Genomic DNA, 23,556 nt, shown 5'->3' with positions numbered 1-23,556 from the left:
GCCCTGGTGGACACGGGGTCCACCATTTCCCTAATACGACCTGGTGTGTTTCCTGGAACATCCGGGCCGCTTGTGATGGGTTGGTCGCCCACCGACACCCAGCTGATGACAGTGACGGGGGAGAGAACTGACATGCGGGGGAAGAAACCGTTGCGGATCCGAGTGAAGGATTTGGAGCTGATGCACGACTTCTGGCTTGCTGACATCCAAGATCAGTGCATCATCCGCCTTGATCTGCTGACCCGCTGAGACGCCTGCGTTGACACCGCGAAGCTGGCTATCACTCTTGGTACAGAGACTCTGGCCCTCCAGTGCGGTCAAAAGCAGGGAACCAGAGACTGCAGGCAGACGCGGCTGGTTCAGCACACCATCGACACCGGCTCTGCTCAACCCATCTGTCTGCGCCCACGCCAGCTGCCCCTCGCCAAACGGCAGGGAGACCGGGCCCAGGAGGCACGGGGTGTGGCTACTGCTCGGGCCACAGCCGGCGGAGGGGATGGCTCTCGTTGACCACGCAGCAGCTGAAGCAGGAGCAGGAGGCTGATGCGACGTTGGTTCACGTGGGGGCCTGGCTGGAGGCAGCACGACGCCCAGGCTGGACAGGGATGTCGGGACAGGGGCCCGAAGTGAAGGCCTACTACTCCCAGTACAACAATCTGGAGACCCACGACGGCCTCCTGTACCGGAGATGGCGGGCCCCTGAACAGGGCAAGGATCTCCCGCAGCTGTTGGTGCCTCGTTCGCTGCGGTCGCAGGTGCTCGAGCTTGTCCACGGCTCGGTGGGGGCCAGCCACTATGGGAATGCTAAAACTCTCCGCCGTCTCAGGGGAGAGTTCTACTGGCCTGGTTGTCGACGGGATGTGGAACTTCATGTGCACTGCTGTGACACCTGTACGGCACGGAAGGGCCCCACTCAACGCCCCACTGCCCCCCTGCAGCAGCATTGGGTGGGGGCCCCGATGGAGAGATTGGGAGGAGACGTCCTAGGGCCTTTCCCTGTCCCCGAGGCAGGGAACCGGCGCGTGTCGGTGGCCAGGGACTGCTACAGGAGGCTGAGGGAGCGGCCACGAGTGGTTCATGACTACACCCGCCAGGCCCAGGTCAGTGCCGGAGTACGACAGAAGACAGCCTGCGACACCAGGTGCCGAGGGGGAACTTTCGTGCCTGGCGACAAGGTTTGGGTCTACTGCCCGGTTCGCAACAGAGGGGTGTCCCCCAGGCTGTGCGGTCACTGGCGAGGGCCGGCGAAAGTCGTGGGGCGGCTAACAGAAGTGGTGTACCGGATCCGCATGCCGGGCCCAGGGCGCGTGGCGGTGTTGCACCAGGACAGGCTCTCACCGTACCGTCCGCCCGCTCCAGCAGCCGCCGGGGCAGGGGATGCTGGTGGCACCCCAGGTTCTCATCCAAGTGACTCTTCCCCTGCTGGTCGAGATCGGCCTGCGCGCCGAAGGAAGACACATGGACATTTGTAGGACTTTGTGTTGGGTAATGGGGTTGTCGGGGACGACTGACCCCTTAGGTGGGGGCTATGTAGCGGGCCAGGGCTGTTCGGGGATTTGTTATTGACATTTATGTTCTGTTGTCATGTTGCCATGGTTACAGGTGACGCTCTCTCTGCGACTGTGTGTTTCCGGTGAGAGAGCGCCCTTTTTGTTGTTGTTCTGGGGTTGCCGTGCTGAGCAGTGAGGTAGCGGCAGTGTTCTGGCGCAGAGAGAAATAAACGGCTGTGCTCCCAAGAAACCTCTGTCCCAACAAACCTCTGTCTCCTCCGTGCCTGAGCTCGCCACAATATTATTTTCTTCACAATGTAATGCTGAAAAGGCATATAGAACTTGCACAGGTGAAATATAATCCTTTATTTCTTGTATTGGTGTCCTACATTGTTAAATAATAAAAAAAGTTTGGTTCTGGAGACATCCAAAAAATGTCATAATACTGTGAGTAAATGATGAAATCACACCTAGACAGAACATTTTGACCTGGCCCACCAGGCTGGGGCTCTAAGTAAATTCAGTACAGGGCTGTGAACAGAGTCCTGCCACACTTTCTAATATGTTTTATATTCAGTCTTCTATTTATCATCTTTGTTTTATTTTATTTTTATTCTTATTTAATGAAAAAAGATGAAAAATTACCATATATATGGACAGATGGGATGGTTTATGATGAATAAAATGCGTCTAAAAAAGTGGACATGGGTCCATAAAGTAAATAAGTTAAAAATAAAAAAAAATAAAAGTACATAAAAACTACATACATCTTTTAAAAAGTATCCAGTTCTTTTTCATCACATAAAAGTCCATAAGAAGCAGCACATTTTATCTCAGAAGCAGACATTTTCTGAAAAACTGTTGACCGGTGTAGTGACGCTAGACTGAAATCACACTCAATACTTGTACTCTTGAAGAAAAACAAAAAGCAAAAAACCAAGTACTTTAGAGAACAAACAGGCACAGAAGTGGATCCCTGCTGTGTTCAGAATTGACTTTGTGCTTGACTTTGTGTTTTCATTGATTGTGCTTGCAAAGTTGTTGATTTTCTCAGCCGTCATAGCCGTCTTGGCTTTGGTTTCAACATTTTCACAATTAAGTTATTTTGTTGCTTGAAGACAGAACGCTCTTCTGCTTTGAAATCATGATTTAGTTAAACATGTCTATGGAGAATATCACACACCAAACAAAACCTGCAGAAAGATGGGTTTTTTCTCCTGAAGGGTGTTTTTATTTATTTATTTTTTACAATGTCCAAAATTGATGTCCAAAACCCAGAGCTCCTGTAATAAATTTTTAATAAACTGTTTATTTGAAGGAGCATAACTAAATATTTATGGATCAGAATGTCAGCATGATGCTCGACATTGAGCTGGTGTGATTTCAAACAGTTATTTTAGTTACTAAACTATGATTTTTATTGAAAGTGACATTTATTTCTTCAGAATTATTTATTATTGGTTCACCCATGTGCAAAGACATTAGGATGTCAATCAACCACACCCCAAAATAGTTGCTGAAAGCATGTCTAATCTGGAAGCTACAGTGAAACCACCTTTGTGGTGAGATGACTTAAAACTGATCCACTATACATGTATTACTACACTTAAATCTAATCCTGTCTAATCAGTGCTCTTCTCAGAGAAGTGAAACAGGTGGAACAGTGAGATCATCCAGCAACAGATACTAAATGTAACTGCTCACAGATGTGACTTGCTCTAAAAGGCTGGCGGGTTTCTCAAATCGCCACCCTGCTGGTTTCATTAGCAATGAATATGAGCAGCAGTAAAGAGTCTACTGAGAGAACGAATTTTACACTCAGAATGCCACAGTACCAGTGATGATGGCAGGCTACAATATCTGCACAACATCAAAATGTATATATAGTTAGGTACATCATTTGTTGGATAGACACAGCAGACAGTGATTCTGGACACAGCCCTACTAAAAATCAGCTTGTTAGCAATGTAATTGTTAGCATATTGGCATGCTGATGTTAGCGTTTATCTGAAACACTGCTGTGCCTAAATACTCTTTCTCAGAGCTCATAACACAGCTGTGGACTCATTCTTGTTGATGTATTTCAGATTTATAGCATAAATCTGCTGAACTCCTAAAAATGAAGAAGTTCTTTTTATGTTGGTCCATACTTTGTTGGAAACAGACCAAATTTTTTGTCATTTTGTCTCTGTACACCACCTCTGTGGGTTTGAAATCAAATAATAAATGTTAACTGTAGTAATTAAAGCTATTTTATGCATATTACCTCATTTTCAGAGGCCTAAATTTAATTGGGCAACTGACTAATGAGTCATTTCATGACCAGTTGAGGTTTTTTTCCATGTTGTTTCACGACAAATGACGCAGATATAACATCTGAAGAAAACTTTTGAAGTTACCAAATGAACAATCTTTTACTTTCTTTAGCAGAAGGAAAGCACTGATAGCTCAGCCACTTCCAAACGCCTGAAAGACCACAGTAGACATATAGAGTGTAGGATGACAGAATTATTTCTATGTTACAAACAACTTTGCAACATCTACCACTGACCTGGTTAGAACACTCTCAAAAGCAGGCAGATGTATCACTGTTAAAGTCTGCAATCAAGAGATTCGTGAGTTCGTGAAAGCACCAGATTGCAGACAAATAGCCTGCAAAGAGCCAGCACAGATCTCATAGAAAGAAAGAAAGCTTTGGGCACTATTAAAATGTATTACATTGAATACATTGAAAGAGTATTACGTTACATTTTAATTTCAGCATATTTTTTGTTTTCTTATCTGACAACAAAAAGTTGCAGATTGTGGAGGCGTGCTTTGCAGAACTATATTGACTTTGGGCTTTGGTAACATTAGCCCTCTACAGATGCAACTGAAAAACATTACTAATCAGGGAAGTAAATAAATATACTACTTTGACCACTCTTCTCTATAGGGCTGTAGGCACCAAGAAAAAACTTGGGATTTAGCATATTACTTAGTAAACTATAGCATGTTGAGGTAGTCATACCATAAATCTTAAGGGTTTTTAAAAGGTTTCTTCACCAGCACGGTAGTGTTAAACCCCTTTGGTTCCTACTGGTCAGATTTACACCTCTGCTTTCATTGATTTTCCCTGTCTCAGCAGCCCAGCAGCATTTTTTAATAAATCTTATAACTCAGTAGAACAAGTGTAGCCCAAGTGATCCTCACTTGACGCCTCGATCAATCTGTCAGGTCAGTGGAAATTCAGCAGGACTGAAGAAAGTTTAATATACTTCTTAGATATTATAAATGATCAGCGTTCATGGTTTTGTCTCTGACCTCGACTTTATACCTAATAGAATATTCTTTTCCCCCATTATTGCTATTCACAATGCATTAAAAGCAGGACGGCTAAAGAAAAAGGCCACATTTATTTGAAGCACAATATCTGTAATAATGCATGTTCACATCTGGGGGTAATTACTCAGTGTCTCTTACTCGCACATTTGTAATTAGCAGTAGTGTGAAAACTTATAATGTGAGATTAAACTAAATCCATCAGCTTATAAAACATTAAATTGCACCAAAACAAAGACTGATTTCTTATTCCAACTAGATCACACCAAAGAGCAGACAGAAAAGGATTTTATAGCAACAAGAAATAGTGAAAGACAGACAATTATTCAGAGACACTGAGATGAATTGGCTGATTATACATCAAATATCAAGGGGTGTCTTAAAGTCGAGGTATATTTAGTGCCTATCTAGGTCTGTTATACTTTCATCCATTACTCACAAGGTTCACACAGGTACAAAAAAAGGAGAAATCCTAAAGCTAAAAATGGCATCAGTCAGCAGCACCTAAAAAACACCAGGAATAAGGGAAAATGGAGCTGAAAAGTTAAAAGATGACTCAGGATTTCACTTCTATATCTCCAAAACAAGTCTTAACGAACTGAAGAGATCAGATCAGAGACTGGCAGTCTAGAAAATCTATTTTTTTTCTGCTCTATTATTTAGATGATTAATGTGCTGAGTACCTCTTTAGGCTCTATTCGTGATACACTTAATTGTTATTGATGCAAGCATTCAGACTTTTCAAATCATCCCATTATTCCTCAAAGTCTAAAACTGCCTGAGATGCTGTGTTCCTGCCTTTACACAAAGAATTGTGAGCTGGATCATTAACTTCATTTTACAAACAAAGCGGACAAGTCTTTCAAAAGTGTTTTGCTTTTTAGATTTATTTTCTTAAATAAATTAATCAATATCCATGTGTCTGTGTAAAAAATTTAGCCACTGCTGCCTTTGTTTTGGAGGTACAAGTAATCCAATTCTGCAGATGTGGTATACTAATTACTGACACACCCACTATGTGCACAATGTCCATTGTGCACTGAATGCGGGCAGATACTTGCTAATTTGTAACACACAAATAAAATACTCACTCATTAAAATTTGTTAGCTTTGTTATGTTTGTATGAGCTGCGTAAGCCGACAAATATCTGGAACGTTATTATATTTCTTTGTATAATTCAGATTATGAATCATGTGGAGCCGTTGCATCTGCATTAGGCAGGCACTTGTCTTTGTTCTACCTCAAGCAAGGTTGTCACAATATATGGACACAATAAATGCTGATTAACTTGCTACCCTTTTCTATAAACCCATATGAGGCAAATGAAGGCAGTAGCATCATAAAAGTGAACTGATAACTCAAATCTCAAAGCAAATCTACTTTCATGACTTTTTACAGGGTTTTTATTTGTGCCTTAAGTCATTTCAGTCATATTTTCAGTCTTCTAAAAAAAGATGCAAACCATAAGCCCATCTCAGAGACACTCTTTAGCAAACAAAGAGTAGAGACCTGCACCCTCATAATTCTGGAGCAATATTTTGTATAAATAACTACATGGTGAAGTTTCTTCTTTTTGCAGACTAAAAAAAGTGTATGTGTTAAAAAAAAAAAAAAACATCTGGGCTCATTTACAGGATTAAACAATCTTTTAATCTAGAAATACACTACTAGAAGAGTTCAACTGAATTTGCATTTGAGATTTTAAGGACAGAGTTTATTCTATTTCCCACTCTCAGTAAAATCTATAAAGTTCAGTACATAGAGTGATCTGATTGTCATTCTCAAACTTTACTGGTTGGTATCAGGGCAAACAGGTTGAATGTGCATATAAGGAACACTTGTGTGAGATTAGAAAAGACCATGCACTTGCTGTATATGTTGCTGCTGTCAGCCACAGCTACATCTCCATCCATGTCTGCTCATTCACTGTAGCTTCTCATTCACTACAGAGAAACCAAGCACAGAGACGAAAGTGCTGAATTGAGTGTCCGCTCATGTAAGACTAAGGCTTGAGGTGATGTGCTGCAGGGCAGGCTCTTCTTTGCTCTTACTCTTAATATACAGGCCAAGCAGAAAGACCCACATCTACTTCATTATCTGAAGTACAAAGCAGTTGGCAATAAGATGAAGAATCATCTTTTCAGCTACTGAAATGATGAGTAGCTCTCCTTTAGGCCATCTCAGGGTCAGTGATTCAAGGGACCACATTCTCCTCCACATGCCTACATATCTTAAGACTACTGCATTTGTAAATTATATCAAAGTAGATATCATTGTAATTATCAATAATGATGCGCAAATTGCAGTATTAAAAAAAAAATCTTGTATTTCCTATCATGTACACTACTGTATCCTGTCTGTGTTACCTACACACACATGCATTGTACTACAAATGCAAGTCTTACCAAAGAGAGGTTTCCTGTTTAAGGAGACTAATCTAATGTCTGATGTTACACAAACAATGAGGTGAACTTATCCAGCAGTGGTTACAATGACAATATTGTCATTTTCCCTGCAGGCTAATTTGAGAATCTCACTTCCTCTGCTTGAGCTTGTAAAAGATTCTCATTACAACTAAATTTTACTTGCGACAGTGTACAGCGTCAACAATATTACCAGAATTACAGCAAGAGTTTGTGAGGATTCATGAATAATTCATCTTCAATTTCACCTCATGTCACTTTTCTCACTTCAAAATCCTAAAAAGCTGAGAATCTGTGCACACCTGCACACTCAACGCCTCCAGGTCATGGTTCAATGAGGTCTGGATGCCAGAGCTCTTCCTGACATCTTTTTCCCCCCTCAGTCACTGACTGCTCTGACCTTGTCATTGCTGGTCTCATATCTTCTTCCTCCTGAATCCCAGAGGCTTCAGTGACATGGGAATGGGAGTCACTCATCTTATATAGGCGGAAAAGTTATCTGCTCAAGGATTCTACTGACTCGCACTCTACACTATCATCTCACTGTATTTACAAATCTTTATGTACATATAGTGCTTAATTTATTAGATCACCACCCAATGAAAGATTTGAGCCACAGCTGCACTAAATTAGCAGTGCTGGTAATTACCAAAATCACTTTCTGTTGAGGCTAATCCACCTGTGGATGCGAGCTCCTCCATAATCATTGACTTTCCTGCTTTTTTGTAAATCGGCAAACCTCATTATTTTTTTTGTTTAAGCTGGCAAATTACAGATATTTATTCCTTAACAGAAAAAATTGTTTTGGTGGTTAAATATTATGCCAGCTTCAACTTGTGGTATAAAAATGAAACATGAATTCATTCAGTAATTTGTAGTTTTAACCAATTTTTTAAAAGATTTCTTAAATATATTTGTGTTTAGCTCTATAGCACATTTAAAACAACACTATATTGAACATCAGAGTAACTAAATATACAACAAATTTACACAAAAAAATCATCAAATTAAACAAAGTAAATAAGATTGTGCATAATAAAAGCCAGGCTCAGCTAGAACTGAAAGCAAGCAAGAATAAGTAGGTTTTTAATAGTGCTTTACAATGGTTGAAAGGTTGGGTATCTCTTCTGTGAATTGTTCCAGAGGAGCTGCTACTGTAAAGGCTTTCTCTTCATTGCTTTTGAGCCTAGCAATGTACAAAAGCAGTTGGCTTGCAGACCTCAGTGCTCTGTAAGAGTGTAAGGTTGCTAAAGTTCAATTAAATAAGGTTGGGCCAAAACCACTGAGACTCTTAAAAACAAGTAATAAAATTTTAAACTGGACCCTGAAATGAGCTGGAATGTAGGTGTAATGTGATCCCGCAGTTCCTTTTCTGTCAAAAGGTGAGCTGCTGCATTTTCTACAGCCTGAAGGTGACAAAGTAACAACTGATCAGAGCCAACATAAAGAATTACTATAGTCTAAGGAAGAGGTAATACAAGTGTGAGTCTCTGGAAGTCATGTGGCGGGAGGTACTCCTTCACCTTACTGAGGAGACTTTGTTGAAAGAAGCTCGTCTTCTTTCGTAATCTGCTTTTCACATTTTAATGCACAGTCAGAAAACACGAGGTGACGGTAAGAAGCTAAAAGACAAATGGCACTGTTGTACAAATTTGGCTTCCCCAAACAAAATTATTTCTGTTTTCGTGAGTTCACCAGTGCCTGAATAGAAGCATGGCTATTGGCTTGTATGTTTGTCTATACTTTATTTGTCAGTAGTCACATTTGAATTCTGCAGCCTCATATGGTATTCATGCAATTTGTGTCTGTGTGCTACGTGTATCGCTGTATATCCCAAAGAGAAATGAATGCATTTTGAAACATCTCTGGATAATTTGTATGCACTGTGCACCGCTCTACTTAATGACCTGTCTTATTAATTTCTGTAATTCACAGCTAAGATGATTTATTTTCATCCCACACCATGATATATATTTGTTTAAAATGTAAAATTATATATATTTATGATAACAGCAACTTGATTTGTTTATTCTTACTGTAAGGTAAAGCTACTGGGATATGTGACTAAAAGGCAGTAGGATTTTTTTTTTTAAAGCCAGATTGAAAGAACTTCTCTCTTTGTTTATGAATATGCAGTATTAATATAAATCAACATCCACATGGCTGCTGGCATAAATACTGCTTGTGTATGTGTATGACATAATAATGTGATTTAAACGTGGGTTATCAGAGCAAACATCCCCTACCTTACCATTACAGTAATCCACTTATGTGCACACGTGTTGCGTCAGAGCAGCCCTCAGGTCTGCAGAGCATTAAGAACCAACACTTCCTGTCAAATGTAAACTGCAACTGAAAAGTGATCTCTGTGTTTTTCAAATCTTTTCAAATATTCTTTTCATATATGTATGAATTTAAGAACATAATCAGGCATAGTAAAAAGTCAGCTAAGCTAGAAAAGGATTTCCCGCATCCCCCAACACGATAAAAAAAGAACTGATGAGGTGATGTAAGAGGTACGAAAGGTTGTCAAAAAGCACTAGAAAAGTGATCCATCTGTTACACAATAAATAGTACTTTGACTTCCTCAACATTAACTGCAAACATAGTACACAAGTCAAGAGCAATAAACACTTGTTTTTTGATCAAATTGATTTGACTTTAGTGGTTAGCATTGCTGCCACCTAGGAAGAAGGCGCTAGGTTCAAAGCCAGGCTAGAGCCTTCCTGTGCAGAGTTTGTGTGTTTTTCTTCTGCCTGTAAGAGTTCTCTCCGGGTACTCCAGCTTCTCTGCCTTTTGCCCTGTTATGGCTGGGATAGACTACAGCCTCCCCCTGTGACCGTGTAGCGGGTGGAGGGAAATGATGCTGTAGAAGAAGAAGATGGATGGATGGTTTAGTTTCCTTTTTCCTGCTGGGAAGGCATTTTTGTATTGTATTGCTAAAGTAATGGATGCTTTCCAGCAAAATATCCCTAACCTCTGAATCAGGGTTGGCAGCAGACCATATGAAGTGGACGGGGAACCAACTTTGACAGGGGGCACTTGCCTATTTTACAATTATTCATTTACTTGTCAATTCTTTTCCAGTAATTACAACCATACACATGTAGCACACTGATAGAAAATTGTAGTTACAAAACTGCAAAACTACCTGTCTTCAAGGCAAAGCAGGAAAGAAGCACATTAGGATAGCTGACTGTGAGCGCTCAACACATTTCCATTTGTTTTGCAATTTTCAACTAGGGTCGTGCTTTAAAACTAGCAACATGGGTGTTTACGTTTTTCATTACCAATATTGTATGAATTAGTGTAACTTATAGTCAAATTGTATTCATAGAATTCAGCCTCGGGGGATACAATTACAGGATACAGAGGCCCATTCATAATGCAAGTGCTGCTCTGAACACAGCTAATCTGGTTATGCTGCTCGTATTAACAGGGATGTGCTTTTGTGGTGTTAACTGTCATTTATAAATGCTGTTTGCTTTGGTGATCAGGAGCTCTTTGGTGAGGTTAAGGCATCAATACTTCTTAAGGTGTAAAAAGGATTCAAACATGCCTATTTACAACATTAACCCTACACATTAAAAACAAGAAAAGCATCTTAATAATATCCAGTCCATTTAAATGTATCCATGGGTGGCTACTGAAGCCAAAAGACATTTTATGCTTTTCTCTGCAATGACAGTCTCAGTATTATGCTTTTTTCTAAAAAGAAACAAAACAAAAAAAAAACAAACCATAAACCTGCCAGCTGATATTGATATTTTTATATATTTAATCAAAATAGATTATGTGGGTGTAAAAAAGAGTGGCCACAGGGGTTCTGTGAACAAACACAAGAATAAACACAGAAGGCTCCACAAAGTGCTGCAGGACTTGCTGTAAAGTCTCCAAAATTAGATTTCCCTGTTTATGTCAGTGTGGCCTCATGGCGCATAATGATCTGCAAAGTGAATGAGTTTTGGTTGACCTTTACTTAAGTGGATCTGAAGTACAAAGTGAAAATGTATTTTTTATTATCATTATTTTGTCCTTGGGGCTTGGTGTTGGTAGAGCAAAAAGTGGTCAGTCATATTTATTTGACGCCTCTCCCTTTTTAGTTTGCTGTATATTGTAGTAAACAACAAAAAGCAAGCATTATTTCATTATCCATGCAAATTTGAAAAAAAAACACAAAGCCTGTTTTAAGCTACGAGGACAATGTTTCTTCAGTGTGTATGTTGTCGGCAACACAGTGGATAAATCCAGTGAGAACACTTATGCCTACACTGGTATAGTACAGTGTATAACCTATAGACTGCTCTAGGTTGGCATCAGCATTTATGAATGGTTATTTTCCCTGTGGGTGGATGTCATAGATTTGTCATGTGTGTGCCATGTTGGCCTAGTTACATTACAGTGGTGCCTCTCCGTTTGTTCTTATTAAAATTCTCGCAGTATGAGTTTATTTAAATGTTTGCACGAACAATGCATCATGAAAACACATTAGTTTCTGAATAATTTGACAGAACAAATCTGGACAAGCCTACATTAATTGTTGCATGGCAAAAGAAGGGGAAAAATGAGCACGAAAGATATACACGAAAGCCCACGTGTGCACACGAAAGCCTTGCATTTATGTCTCTGGACCTTCTACCCATCAGTCATCATTATAAATAAATAATTTTTGACTTTCGCACTCTGAGATGTATACAAATGACAGGGAGCAATAGAGTGTGGGCGGTGAGATACACAATGTGTACAAGCTGCAAGTGAACAGGACCCAGGTGTGAAATCAGTAACTGCAGCAACAAACAATATCATCGCTTTTTAATGACAAGTATGAGTGACAGTAAAGACTAAGCCTGCACAGCTTTGACCCTGCAGGGGCTATGCTATGCTTAAAGCATAGCCGTAAGCCTAACTTGATATGGCGTATGCACTACATGTTCCAGTATGAATATCCTCACTATCCATTTACCTATTTTGGCTAGAGTAAAACACCCTGAGTAAAATATTGTGATACTTCTTAGTTTGGTGTAAGCTTAGGTCTGAAACTGGCGATTCCAACACAGAGGTATGAAGTTCAAATGCATCAAAACACCTGCTAAGTGAAGGCTGAAGCACTTGCCACAAACTGATTCACAACTCCTTGAAGGCGTCATAAAAAATTCAATATTAAAAGGGAAAAAAATACAAACTTAGTGTACATCTCCACAAATCAAGCATACCAGCAGAGATGCCAAATGACTTCCATATGTAATACAGCTTACATACTGTAAGTGCCTGATTCATTACCTGGGCATTAAAGTTGCATGTGCCCAGAAAGGGAAGGTCGCAGCCAGATTTACTTTATATAAAACATCACAAGGACAGTGGAGGCCCTGCTAGTACTAAAATACAACCAGGGTTGTAATGGGAGAGGTATCATATATTTTCATATGAAATACAGTCAGCAGCCTGTTCTTGAGTTGTGGCTAGAGCTACAACAGAGACTGTCAGCTGTTGCCTTAGAAGCCAATCTAAAGGAAGACTTTTCTCCTAAGGCAGCAGTATTCGTGAGCAGCGAAGTAATATTGTGTGCTATACAACCTAAACTCCTTTGCAGATTGAAGAGGAGTTGAATGAGAGGGAAATGGAGGGAGGGGAAGGCCTCTTTGTACACTTTGTCACTCGCCTCAGGGCTGCTTTCTTTGAACAAACCCAAGGTCACACTCAAAGAGTAAGGCCCAGTGAAAGAGATCAAATCAAGAAGCAGGTTTTTGCTGTTGGTATTATTATGGAGGCATTGTTTGAAGCCAGTAAGGTTTTAAAGTTTGGAAAGAGTAACAGCTGACATCAGTTGTGGAAAAGCTGCAAGCGGGTAATTAACTTAAACTGTGGAGATGTAAACAATTTTACTGGCTTCTCCTGGAAAACTACAGACGCCATGTTGGAGACTCATGACACACTTATACCGCCTTTAGCATACTAATGATTCCAAAAATGCATAATGATACTGATATATTACAGCAGCCGTGGCGATGTTTAACTACAATCATAATTCATCACTGCTTCCTCACTAATAGTGTGTAATCAGCTTCTGCCATTCACCATTCACCAAAGCAGAACAACCACTCACTGTTTAACTCTCCACAATTTCCAATCGTGTTTCCTTTTCATCAAAAAAAACTGCTCATGAGCTGAATTCAGATGTGCACTTTATGTGCGCTTTAATGGCTGGAGCATCAGCTTGGAGCTCATTTTCAAACAGCAGGCCAAGGCATTACTCTTCAAAGTTTTACCCTAAATTGTAGCTCAATTTTATTTAAAAACACATCAATACAGGCTGATGAAGCTACTTTGCAATTATCTAGGGAGAATAGATTATTTATGCCAAAATGTATAATTGATGCTTGCAGAATATCAAAAGCACCACACTATAGGAAACATCATGCAGACATTGGTATAGGTCTATCAGGGAAAGATGTTATTACTTCATACTTGGCTGTCACAGTCCATCAAGTCTCCCTTTCATTCACCCCAGGACTTCTTTCAATATGCAGCCACTCATTTTAGGTGCAAAACAGCTGGGAGACATTTGCTATTGCAGTGCAAACACGCTGTAAAATAAGATGGCAAGGTGAAATTGAGAAATTATGTGTTGTAATACGACAGTTATTGACAGTTCATTTAGCCCTGGCTCCCTTGGTTACTGTTGCTACATCCATCAATTATCTGGTCTCACTTGGCTAAATTTTGTGTAATAACATTGAGAGACTTATTAATCAAAATCTGAGGAATTTTCAAGATGGTAAGCCTTCCGTAAGCTGTAGCCAAATACATGTTTGTCCTTCTGGTGACAAGAATTTAGAAGATCCCATTAAAAATCTCTAATTTGACTGTAATTTCCATTTACTGAAAGAGATCTTTTACGAGAGAATTTCAACCACTGGATGCATTTTACTGCTGACTCATATGCTTTTGGCTATAGCTAAGCCAAATTTATAACTTAAAAACAAATGGCATTACTTGAAATAGAAAGACCCACACCCTGGTTTTCAAAGTGATTTCAGGCTTCTAAAGTTAACTTTTGCAGGGTCAAACATGTATGAGTTGGCACTAAGATCATTCAGAAAGTCAAGTCTAGATAAAGAAAACTTTATGTGAAAAAATACACTAATGTGCATTTGTTTCTTATTTTGATTTTGACTTCATCTGAAAAGTCCAGATGAACAAAGCCAACTTTCTGGGACTATGGGATATGATACGACCCTAATCCTCAGCAACTCAAGTTCAATTTAAGATCAGTTGAACATGATCTTTCCCTCTTACAGCCCGTTCTCACTCCCGACGCGTAATATACTGACGATTTGTCACGTCCCGAAGCATTCCATGGGAACGCAAAAGGTGACCGTCTGCCTTCCTATGCCATGCGCCGCATTGTGCTTGAAATCGAATAGAATGACGCTCCCGTGGTAACACACATTCCAGCCCTGTATTCCAGCCCAAACCCTAACCATAACCTTATCCCTAACGTTAACCACCACCTTAATCGGGTTAGATAGTGTTTCCCAAAACAATCTAAGTAAAATAAATGTACAGGTGTAGATTCATTCCAAACGGTTCTCATGTTTCCTCATTTTTCCGAACTCGTAATATAGGGACTTGCTGGGGGGCCAAAGGCGTAACATACCGACAATTTGTCACCTAGTTTAAAATGTTACGCTTTGGGAGTGAGAACGTGTTGCCTCTTAATGTATTACAATATTAAATCCACTAGCTAAATAATTTTTGATCCCACCTGTGACACCAAAACAGCTCTAAGTTGTATGTCAGATTATTATTATCGTTTGAGTGTCACACAATAAAAAAAGCTTTGAGCATATGGACTAACCACAATGTGCTGGCAGGTATTGCTATTCCATCTCCTCTTCCCGACTTTTCCTCAGTGGTCAATAAATCACACCTGCTCCAGTGAAGATTGAGCACACAAAAGGGGATGAAGAACCATTGCTCTTTCTCCTGACCGTATTTTACCTTAAGGCTTCTTTCCTAAAAGGGCAGAGATTCATGATCAGGGAAAAACAAGAGGAACTGGACTCCAGTAAGCAGTAAAAATGCTGGTTTGTTTTGAAATGTTGCTGTTCTAAAATGCTTGAAATGTTAGTTACTGCATCTGCAGTAGATAGGCTGTGTTCTAGCATCCTTTCTTGTTAAATTTAGAGCTCAGCAGAATTTAAGGCACTATTCATCCATTTTCATCCACTCCTTCCAATTTAGGCTCACAGGGGGATTGGAGCTAGCATCCTCGAATTAACCATGTGTAGCCACAGAGATTTCTGCAGGCACTGCTCGCTTAACAAATGCTACATACTCCTGGTTTAGAGTCCCAAAGGCTAAAGTCACTAACAAAAGTCTAAAGTTTCATAACATCCATGGTCAGCTTTCATCCAAGAGAGAAATACTACACCTGTGGATAACTTCCCTGCAGTGAGCTCCTACTAATCAGGATACAAGAGAGACTTAGTGACTAATAAGCAGATGTTTTTTTTTTTTTTATTGCACAAATACATGATTACAGATGTACTAGTCGTACCACTGGGTGGAGGTGCTTTACTGTTGCCTAGCTTAAAGAATTCTAGCTAGAAGGCAGTTTCATGCTTCATTCCAAGAATAATGAGAGCCAAAAACAGAGATTTGCAATTTCCTGTTAGTCAGGAACTTGATGGTCCCATTTGCATGCTTTCTTTTAATATTATTTTGGCACTTTTTATGGCTTTATTTGATATTTGATAAAGATGGTGGAGATAAAGAGAGAGAGCAGGGGAATGAACATGCAACAAAGTGCCAGCCAGCTGGGAACTGAATTGGAAACTCGTGGCATTTTTGCTAGTGTGGGTTATGCCCAAATCACAAGCTGGTCATTTAACCACCTGCTGCAGCATTACTGACTTTTCCATTGACCCTTAGAACTGAAGAAGCTTCTCGGATGAGAGGTGAAACGTCTTCAAGCAACTCAAAGAAGTCCAGACGCTTTTCTTTCCAAGCTCCTTAAACTACTGACTTTTCAGCATTTTCTGTCTTAAATATGAGATAATTAATGTATCTATGGTCTGATTCTAGGAAAGACTGCATAAAAAGCAGTCAACAAAACCAACCCACAGTACTACTGAATGCTCGTCTCTCCCCGCTATTCTGTATTACATGCATCCATCAAGTGGGAGTAAACTATGAAGTAGCCCCGCATTGAAGAGCATGACCTCTCCTTCAACTCATCTGTTAATGGAGACGTTTCAAGCAGGGCAACATCTCTTAAGGGTTTGTATAAGAGTTCGTCATTAGCAACTTTTTAATGTTTTTTACTGCCTTCTCACTCTCTCTTTGTCCTTGAATTTATCAAATTTGTATACTCAGAGACATGAGAAATGACTGCATGTACAGACATAAAAGACAATAAAGGAAAATAAATCATTGACCTGCCTTCAAATTGCTTTTCTTGGTAAGCTACCAGAATAGAAAACAGACCTATCAAAGCACCATTACCTGCTTTTCAACTATTTAAAGCACTGATTGTGTCCCCCCCCCCCCCCCCCCCTGCAAACAGCTCCATGTAATTTGTTTAAGCTGACTGTTTGCATTCAACCTGTGTGCCTCTAAATATGAAGACACATGAAAATCTGGGTCTGCTGCAAGTTTTCACTATCTCAGGACTACAGCTTTCATGTAAAAGCAATTGCTGAAAAAGCAGACAAAAGAAGACCAGAGGGGAAATAAATTCCTCAAGATGAAAAGGCTGCCGTGACATTATTACACTCTTCAAATTAGCCACGACTATAGAAAGCAGGAGATTTTTAATAGGGGCAGTCAGTTCGTGGAGAATTCACAGTGAGATAATATCATTATGTAACTAGATTTTTTTATGAAGTTGGGTTTTTAAAAAAAAGAAAAGAGAAAAAATGGCCTAGATTTACACTTTGTGTCTATCTCCAAAATTGTGTTTAGTGAAAAATAATCTAGTTTGTGAATTAGTCAACTTGAATTTCTATATCTGGCTCAATATCCAGGGGTGGTGGTGCGCAAACATGTCTTGCTATATCTCCAGCATGTCTTTCTAATTCTAAATTATCAGCTTGTGCTCATTTTAAAACACTTGCTTTTTATGTCATCTGGCAAGTAAACTAAAGTGGTTTTGTGTCTATATACATAGGTCTGCTTGTTGCTGCTGTCAACAACGCTTTACTTCATCATCCTGTCACTCTCATCTGTACTCTTTAACACGAGAAGAGATGTACAAAGCCTGTCAGGTAGAATGACTTGGGGCCATAATTTCACTGCATAAGTGAATGAGTAACGAGAAATCATGATGGCTTGCCATGAAGAGACAAATCAGCCCCAGAGAGAATGTGGAAACAAACCAGTACTCATCCTTAAATATGAATTTGGCCAGGTAATGAAAATATTTTAAAGCAAAAGAAATAGACATGACAGGGGATTAAATATAACCCTATATGACAGAGATGGTTATAGTGCACGTGTGACGAGCCAAAAAATGAATAAAAGGCCAAGGCCACTGGGACACCCTCCAGTGGATAGGCAGAGCCTTAAGGGTTTTGCTGCCCTGTGTGGCAGATCTGTCAGCTGAAGCACGTTTGAGACTGGCAGAATGCCCAGGATGTCTGCGAAGCTTGTCTTGGGCTGACCTCAACATCAGTTACTAACACAATGATTCATTTTCTTAAGCCTTAACATCTGCCAGTTAAATAACCTAACAGTGACAGCCTCAACAAGATGCTAAGATATACACAATATAATTAACATCAAAGTAGCAGGATAGGGGAAAAAAGAAATTCATAAGTATGTGGATGTCAAAAATTAATCTTGATATCCACAGGGATCTAGGGAAGCTGTGTGAAACATTTCCCAGTTCAGTCTAATTGAATAGATAAAACGCAAACTGCCGAATCGCACTCAGCTTAGCATTCAAAAGCTTTGCTGTGATTGTCGCCTATTAATCCATGTTTCACAATGCTCGAGGATGCCACCACTTTAAAGCTAATGCTGTATACCCTTTTTCCATTTCAAACCAGCGAAGCATTGCTGCCAAATGCAAATCATTCACCAAACGCAAGAGTGCACACATTGTTCTGTCAAGAGCTATTTAGCAATGTTTCTCGGACAACATACAAAACCATTTTAACAAAAACAGGAGTGAGAAATGCTGAAAAACAATAGCCAGTAATGCTACCAGTTTGTGTGTAATGGTACACGTCATGCATGTTATTGGTTCTTCTGAATGACAAGCAAGCTACTCAGTTTCTATGGTCAATTTCCCCTTTTCAAATACTACAACAATAATGAGCAGTGCATCCTCAAGCCCACCCATTTTCTACATAGAGAAAATCAGAAACCTGCTCATCTGAGTTAAAGTTCTTTAAAAACTTTCCAATCTTTAGGCCAGAACAGCTTTAGCAGCATCCGTCATCTTTTAGAGACAAAGTGGTGGTGAAGGTCCAGTGATTTGCAGGCAGCAGAGCTACACTGAGATGGATGGGCAAAAAATCATCCATTGTGAAGTCAGTCTTCAAAACTCCAGGGACATTTGCCTGACTTCATTCACAGTCACCATTACAGAGTGACTCAGGGCACAGGAATGAATTTCACTTCAGTTAAATTAGCCATTACCGATCTGAGAGAGCTGCATTCTTTGGGGGGAAGGTACGTGAATGTTGAAAAAGGTGAACTTCAAAAATGGCAAGTGTGAGGTAAAGAGTCAAGAGGGAGTGGTAAGCCACCTTTCTAGTACCAAATACAAAATTCCCTTTAAAGCATTTGTCATCTGTTTACGGTTGTTTTAGGGCTGAAATTAGTTAAAGGGGAATAGTCTGGTGTGGGGCTAGTAATACACAGCTGTCTTAACTACTAAGCATCAACTATAAAATACAAGATTTCTCACCATGTCATTTCATTCAATTCATTCATTCAAAATGAAATAAACACAGAAGTGCCGAAAACTGCAGTTCCTTTATCGGCCATTTGAGGCTGGTTCTCACATCTTAATTTAACTGAAGGTGTTACAGACACATGCCAGATGTGCGATCAAGCAAATGTTGAAAAACAAGTTTTATCTACTTACCAGACATCTTTGGAGCATTGTCTACTGGTGCACTGTAAAAGCTGTTTTGCTAACTGAGTTTAGGTCGCTAGGATAAATACATATGATAAAACATATTAACGTTCTGTTAGTCTTTTGTTGGATTAATTGCTTTGCCTACAGTGTAAGTATTTCACACTTTTGTCCTTTACTCTTTAAAAAAAACATGTTTCCTTTGTCCATAACAGATTACTAACAGACAATGGACAATATACACTCACTTCGCAACTTACTTAGATAAACCCATTCAGCTGCTCATTAAAGCAAGTATCTAATCGGCCAATCATATGGCAGCAGCTCAGTGTATGTAGCCATGGTTAAATGACGTGTGGAAGTTCAAACCAAGAACGGGATGGCGAAGGAGGCTGATTTAACTTGGTGTGGTTGTTGGTGCCAGACACTGGTAGTATGAGTATTTCAGAAAAGCTGATCTACTGGGAACTTCACACTCAGTCATCTCTAGGAGTTACAGAAAATGGTCTGAAAAAGAGAAAATATCCTGTGAGCAGCAGTTCTCTGTGCCTTGTTGATTCCAGAGGTCAGAGGAGAATGGCCAGACTGCTTCAAGCTGATAGGAAGGCAACAATAACTCAAATAACCCCCCATTACAGCCAAAGTAGGAAGAGCATCTCTGAATGCATAAAATACTGAATCTTAAAGAAGATGGAACAGCAGCAGAGTCTGTAGTTTACATGGGCTCATCAAAATTAAACAACAGAAGATTCATGTTGTCATCTCAGAATTTGGCTTAAACAACATGAATCCATCCTGCTTTGTATGAAGAGTTCAGGCTGGTGGTGGTGCTCTGATGGCGTGGGGGATCTTTTCCTGGTTAATTCTGGCTTCCTTCCAACAAAACATTTTTAAATGCCACAGCCTAGCTGAGTATTTTTGCTGACCGTGTCCATCCATTTATAACTACGGCGTCCCCATCCTCTCGTGGCTGTTTCCAGAAGGATAAACACAAAGCTGAGATCATCTCGAACTGGTTTCTTGCACATGACATAGAGATTACTTTTCTCAAATGGCTTCCACAGTGATCAGGTCTCAATGCAATAAAGCACCTGTGGGATGGGGTAGAACGGCAGATCCACACTATGGCTGTTCAGCCAGCAAATCTGCAGCAACTGTGTGAAGCCATCATGTCAATATTGATGAAAATCTCTCAGGAATGTTTCAAGCACCTTGTTGAATCTATACCGAGAAGGATTGAAGCAGTTCTGAAAACAACCGAAGGTCCAACCAGGTACTAGAATGGTGTTTGTAATTAAGTGTCCTGTGACTGTATATTTCTCAAATATTCACATATTTTTCACTCTTTTTTCCTTCTAGACAGCTATATTATGTACTGAAAAGGTTGCTGTCTAATGCTAGTTGTCTAGTATTCATCTCATAAATTAATCAGTTGATCCATCTCTAAACATTACTTGTATCTATTACCCATTTTGGGGACCTTTGCCCAAGAATTTCATTTGTGACACATTGTTTTTCTTCCTGGCATGAAACAATACAAAACTAATTCCAGCATCTGCACTTTTGTGACTTGTGAGGTTTCCATGCTCTCCATAATGTATTACTTTGCTTCTCTTTAAATCAGGTAATAGTGAACAACAACGTATTCTCAGATGGGTCCATGCTCCAATGCATTTCCATTTAGAGGTCCTTGATTTAAAAAGATTTGGGAGCATTTGGCTTCATCTTGCCTCAAAGAACAGCCCTTGGCAGAAAAAAATAATGCAATGAACCCTTTAATAGTAGTTGTGCGATGAATGGCAAAGTAGATGGCACCAGATAAACCAGAAGCTGCCAGACACTGAGAGAGAGACGACAAGGAGGAGGAGGAGGGCAGGGAGAATATCAAAACAAACCCCATGTTCTAAACAGATGCACAATAGCACATGTCCTCCATGGAGCCAAAATCACTTCAGCACGTATTATGCAAAGCAGTGCAATACCATATTTGCATGAATTACAAAAATGATTTGGGCCAGTGAAGCTGGTGCAATTCAAATGCCAAACATAAAACGAAATGAAGAAGAGTATCACATCCACGATGTGGTTAAAGCTTAAAATATACATTTGGAGCTCTCATTATTTTGAATTCTCTGACGCAAAAGCATACAGAAGTGCAGCAACTCAACGACATTCAACGCCTAATGGTGACACATGAAGCAAAGAAAACCTGCGAGCTATAAACTTTGAAAGGATAAGGAAGGAAACTAAACTATTTACTTCAAGACTGTTAGAGTGATGATGGAGTGCAACAACGTCCCACTGGCCCTCACACAATGTTAACGGGGTATGCGCGCATAAAGACGCGATGGTATCCATGAACCATGTTTAAACATTGCAATTATTGGAAACTGCCAAAGCGTGATATGAACTTCCTCGGCCACGCCCTTGAAATCCACGGGCAAAATACATTCATAATAATTTTTAAAAAGTTCAGACAAGCTAAATATATTTGAGCAGTTTGGAGACGAAGCGTCTCACCTGTGCAGCCATGAATGAGAGATCCATACTGTTGCTCCGTTCAAGCCAAGGCACTCAACGAAAGATGTAAGCCTGCGTGTTTTCTTTCTTTAATTCCCCGTCAGAGCATTTGCCTGCTTTTGTTTACTCGACATCTACCGACTCCGCAAGTTGGTAGGTGGACTTCACGTGAAGCGCATGTCGAATATGAAGAGTGAAAAAGAATATGAGGAGGAGAAATGAAGGGGGATAACGAGGAAGGAGGAAAAGGGGAGGGGGCGAAGCAGACGGGGTAATGAAGAGATGTGGCTGCGAGAGAGACAGCGCGAGTGAGAGGGAGAGCGTGGAGGAGGCAGGGGAGCCGGACTGCCACATAAAACGGAGGCGGTGCAAGTCCTCCCTCGCTATCCTCTGTCTCTGTCGCTCTGTCGCTCTCCCTTCGTGTGTGTGTGTGTGTGTCATGCTTCTTTCTCTTTGTGCCTCCCTGCTGTTTCTTTGTCTCTTCAAGCTGCGTTGTACGTCATTTTCTCATATTTTACCTTTTAATCATTTTTTTTTAACTCATTTTCTTCTGTTTTATTTTATAAATCCAAAAATGAATGGAAATGAGGAAAGTATTTTAATCTTTTCCCACAATGAGACTGTATTTCCTAACAAAGATTGCATTCAGTGCTATCATTTTTCATGGAGATTGTTCCAGTCTTTGATTGTGGAGAACAATTGAAAATGTTTTCTTGTTTTTTCAACCACTGAATCTAAAACCAGGAAACTATAGCTATTTATTCTTTTGGTTTATTTGCACTGTTTTTTTTAAGAACTGAAGAGTTCTTTAATGATGCAATGCATGTATAAAACATATTTACTCTTCAATTCAGAGAAATCTGGATTTCAACATAACAATAGCACCTTTCCCAGAGCTGGGCCTTTTAATACCCCTTTACCATCTCTGTGTTTGCAAACAAAATCTAGAGCAGGGATGTGAAACTCATTCTAAATTGGGCCAAACCGGTGAAACTGCCTTTTCTATATTTGACTGAAAAGTCTTAATTTGAGGAAAACAAGTGCAATTTCTACAGTGCATCTCGGTTTTTCTACATGATAACTGTGTAAAATTACAGACAAGTAGATATTTCTATAGTAGTTAAAAACAGGAATTTGTCCTTAATTTAACTGTTTAGCTATTGCTTTACTTTGGCGTTGTATAAATGGCAAAATACTCTTAGAAGTTAAAAATCTATGCAGGTCTTCGCAATTTCCAGATTGTGGGCCAGACTGGAGTCTTTGCTGGGCCGATTCTGGACCCCTGGCCTTATGTTTGACACTTCGATCTAGAGTCTGTTCTGAGAATTTCCACCAACCAAGACTGGTGCCACTGACAAACCGCTGATACTGGCACATCACCACAAAATTTCTGGGCCCAGAGTGATATCATGGCTTCAGGAGCAGCTCTGAGAAATTCAGATGCAGCTCACGGATTTTGCCCATCATAATTTCCTTCCTGCCTTCTGCTAATAACACTGCATAACACTCGGAGTTCGTCTAAATGTGGGCAAGTTTTTATAAGATTGAACTGGCTGTTTGTCCAATTTTGTGTGTGACCTTATGGGGAGAAAAATGCAGTTTTTGAACAAGAGCAACAAAAGTAACATAACTAAACTAACAGAAAGCCTTCCTGATAAGAGCCTGAACTTTTGTAGCAGAAAGTTTTAACTCCATGATTTTAAATTAGATACA

The 23,556-nt window shown here is 40.0% G+C and overlaps 1 protein-coding gene across 1 annotated transcript in view; it reads right to left on the bottom strand.

Annotated features, from left to right (window-relative positions):
* Positions 1-22,266, bottom strand: part of LOC102079577 (uncharacterized protein C14orf132) — a 30,269-nt gene extending 8,003 nt beyond the window's left edge. The window contains exon 1 of the mRNA XM_013267171.3: positions 21,844-22,266. Within this exon, the coding sequence (XP_013122625.1) occupies positions 21,844-21,870 (27 nt within the window). The 5' untranslated portion in view covers positions 21,871-22,266. The remainder of the gene's footprint in view (positions 1-21,843) is intronic.
* Positions 22,267-23,556: the final 1,290 nt, after the last annotated feature.

Source organism: Oreochromis niloticus, linkage group LG19, assembly GCF_001858045.2.
Source record: "Oreochromis niloticus isolate F11D_XX linkage group LG19, O_niloticus_UMD_NMBU, whole genome shotgun sequence".
NCBI classification, from domain to species: Eukaryota; Metazoa; Chordata; class Actinopteri; order Cichliformes; family Cichlidae; genus Oreochromis; species Oreochromis niloticus.
Note: the sequence above shows the minus strand (reverse complement) of the source record. Positions and strands in the feature narration are given on the sequence as shown.